At 45.2% G+C, this 1,593-nt stretch overlaps 1 protein-coding gene across 2 annotated transcripts in view; it reads right to left on the bottom strand.

The window, feature by feature from the left end:
* The window catches only part of HSPA8 (heat shock 70kDa protein 8), a 4,237-nt gene extending 2,761 nt beyond the window's left edge, over positions 1–1,476 (bottom strand). For both annotated transcript variants that reach the window (XM_009869754.1, XM_009869755.1), the window contains exons 1-4: positions 1,272–1,476; positions 554–759; positions 306–458; positions 1–203 (exon numbers count right to left, since the gene is read on the bottom strand). The exon at positions 1–203 is cut by the window's left edge and continues 374 nt beyond it. In XM_009869754.1, the coding sequence (XP_009868056.1) occupies positions 1–203; positions 306–458; positions 554–759; positions 1,272–1,476 (767 nt within the window). The remainder of the gene's footprint in view (positions 204–305; positions 459–553; positions 760–1,271) is intronic.
* Between the last annotated feature and the right edge of the window lie 117 nt (positions 1,477–1,593).

Here is a 1,593-nt window from a genome sequence, read left to right on the forward strand (position 1 = left end):
TTCTCGCTGATGTCTTTCTTGTGCTTGCGCTTGAATTCGGCGATGAAGTGGTTGACCATGCGGTTGTCGAAGTCTTCCCCACCCAAGTGAGTGTCACCTGCAGTGGATTTCACTTCAAAGATGCCATCTTCAATAGTAAGAATGGACACATCAAAGGTGCCACCTCCAAGATCGAAGATGAGAACGTTTCTTTCAGCACCGACCTGGAAGAAAAGATCAAATGTTCACAGTGCTATTCATTTTGTACCACTAGTTTAGTGGGTTTATTAGTGGACACTGGAGACAGTGATGACGCCAGAGCTTACCTTTTTGTCCAGACCATAGGCTATGGCAGCAGCTGTTGGCTCATTGATAATTCGCAGCACGTTGAGGCCTGCAATGGTTCCAGCATCTTTTGTAGCCTGGCGCTGAGAGTCATTGAAATAGGCTGGCACAGTCACCACAGCGTTAGTAACAGTCTACAAAAACACCAAGCGAAAATATCAGTTATGCCTGCTCACTGATCACACACACAGATTATTCATTACACTCCACAGCAGGTCATAAACCTCACCTTCCCAAGATAAGCTTCTGCAATTTCCTTCATTTTGGTTAAGACCATGGAAGAAATTTCCTCTGGGTAGAAACTCTTTGTCTCGCCTTTGTACTCCACCTGAACCTTTGGCCTGCCAGCATCATTCACCACAGTGAAAGGCCAGTGCTTCATGTCAGACTGGACAACAGAATCATCAAATCTACGCCCAATCAACCGTTTTGCATCTGGAAAAGAATAGTTGGATACATTAAGTATGTTCACTCAGAGCAAAGAACATCGAGTCTTCCTAAAAAAACCAACACAACGCACAAAACCCTGTAAATCCGCACCTGAACTGCAACTACTACTGTCTCATCAAGATCCAGCTGCAGGCACTGCCGAGTTGCACCTCCCGGATATGCACAAACTCATCAGTATTACCAGAGAGTCACCACAGCAACGCTGCAGGTGCTGTGCCATAAACCTCAGTACTGCCTAGGAACTGGACCAAGACACTTAGTCAACGCCACTTAACACTAACAATCGGCAACAAAACCAGTTTTGAACTGTAAGGCATATATTTTGTCAGTACATAATTAACTCTTAGTAATGCAGTTATATTAATTATTCACGCTAAAAACAAATTAGTTGTTTTAATTTGCAAGAGAAAGCTTTAACTCTGCAATTAATCCTGAATTCTTATAACCAAAGATCCCTCTTCTAAGCTGTACACAAAGTGTGCACCTTGCAGCCTTACCAAAAACTGTGTTGGTTGGGTTCATCGCAACTTGGTTCTTCGCGGCATCACCAATCAACCTCTCGGTATCCGTGAAGGCAACGTAGCTTGGCGTGGTCCGGTTACCCTGGTCGTTGGCGATGATTTCCACCTTCCCATGTTGGAACACACCAACGCAGGAATAAGTGGTGCCGAGATCGATTCCGACAGCTGGTCCCTTCGACATTGTGTCTAGAAATCAAAACAATAAAAATTAGAAATTGTAGAATTAAGGTCCAAGTGAAGCGCTTCACTGCCGCCATCCCGGGTTCCACCGGCAGGGCCCACGCACCGACCAGCTCTG

This window comes from Apaloderma vittatum, unplaced genomic scaffold, assembly GCF_000703405.1.
Source record: "Apaloderma vittatum isolate BGI_N311 unplaced genomic scaffold, ASM70340v1 scaffold29785, whole genome shotgun sequence".
NCBI classification, from domain to species: Eukaryota; Metazoa; Chordata; class Aves; order Trogoniformes; family Trogonidae; genus Apaloderma; species Apaloderma vittatum.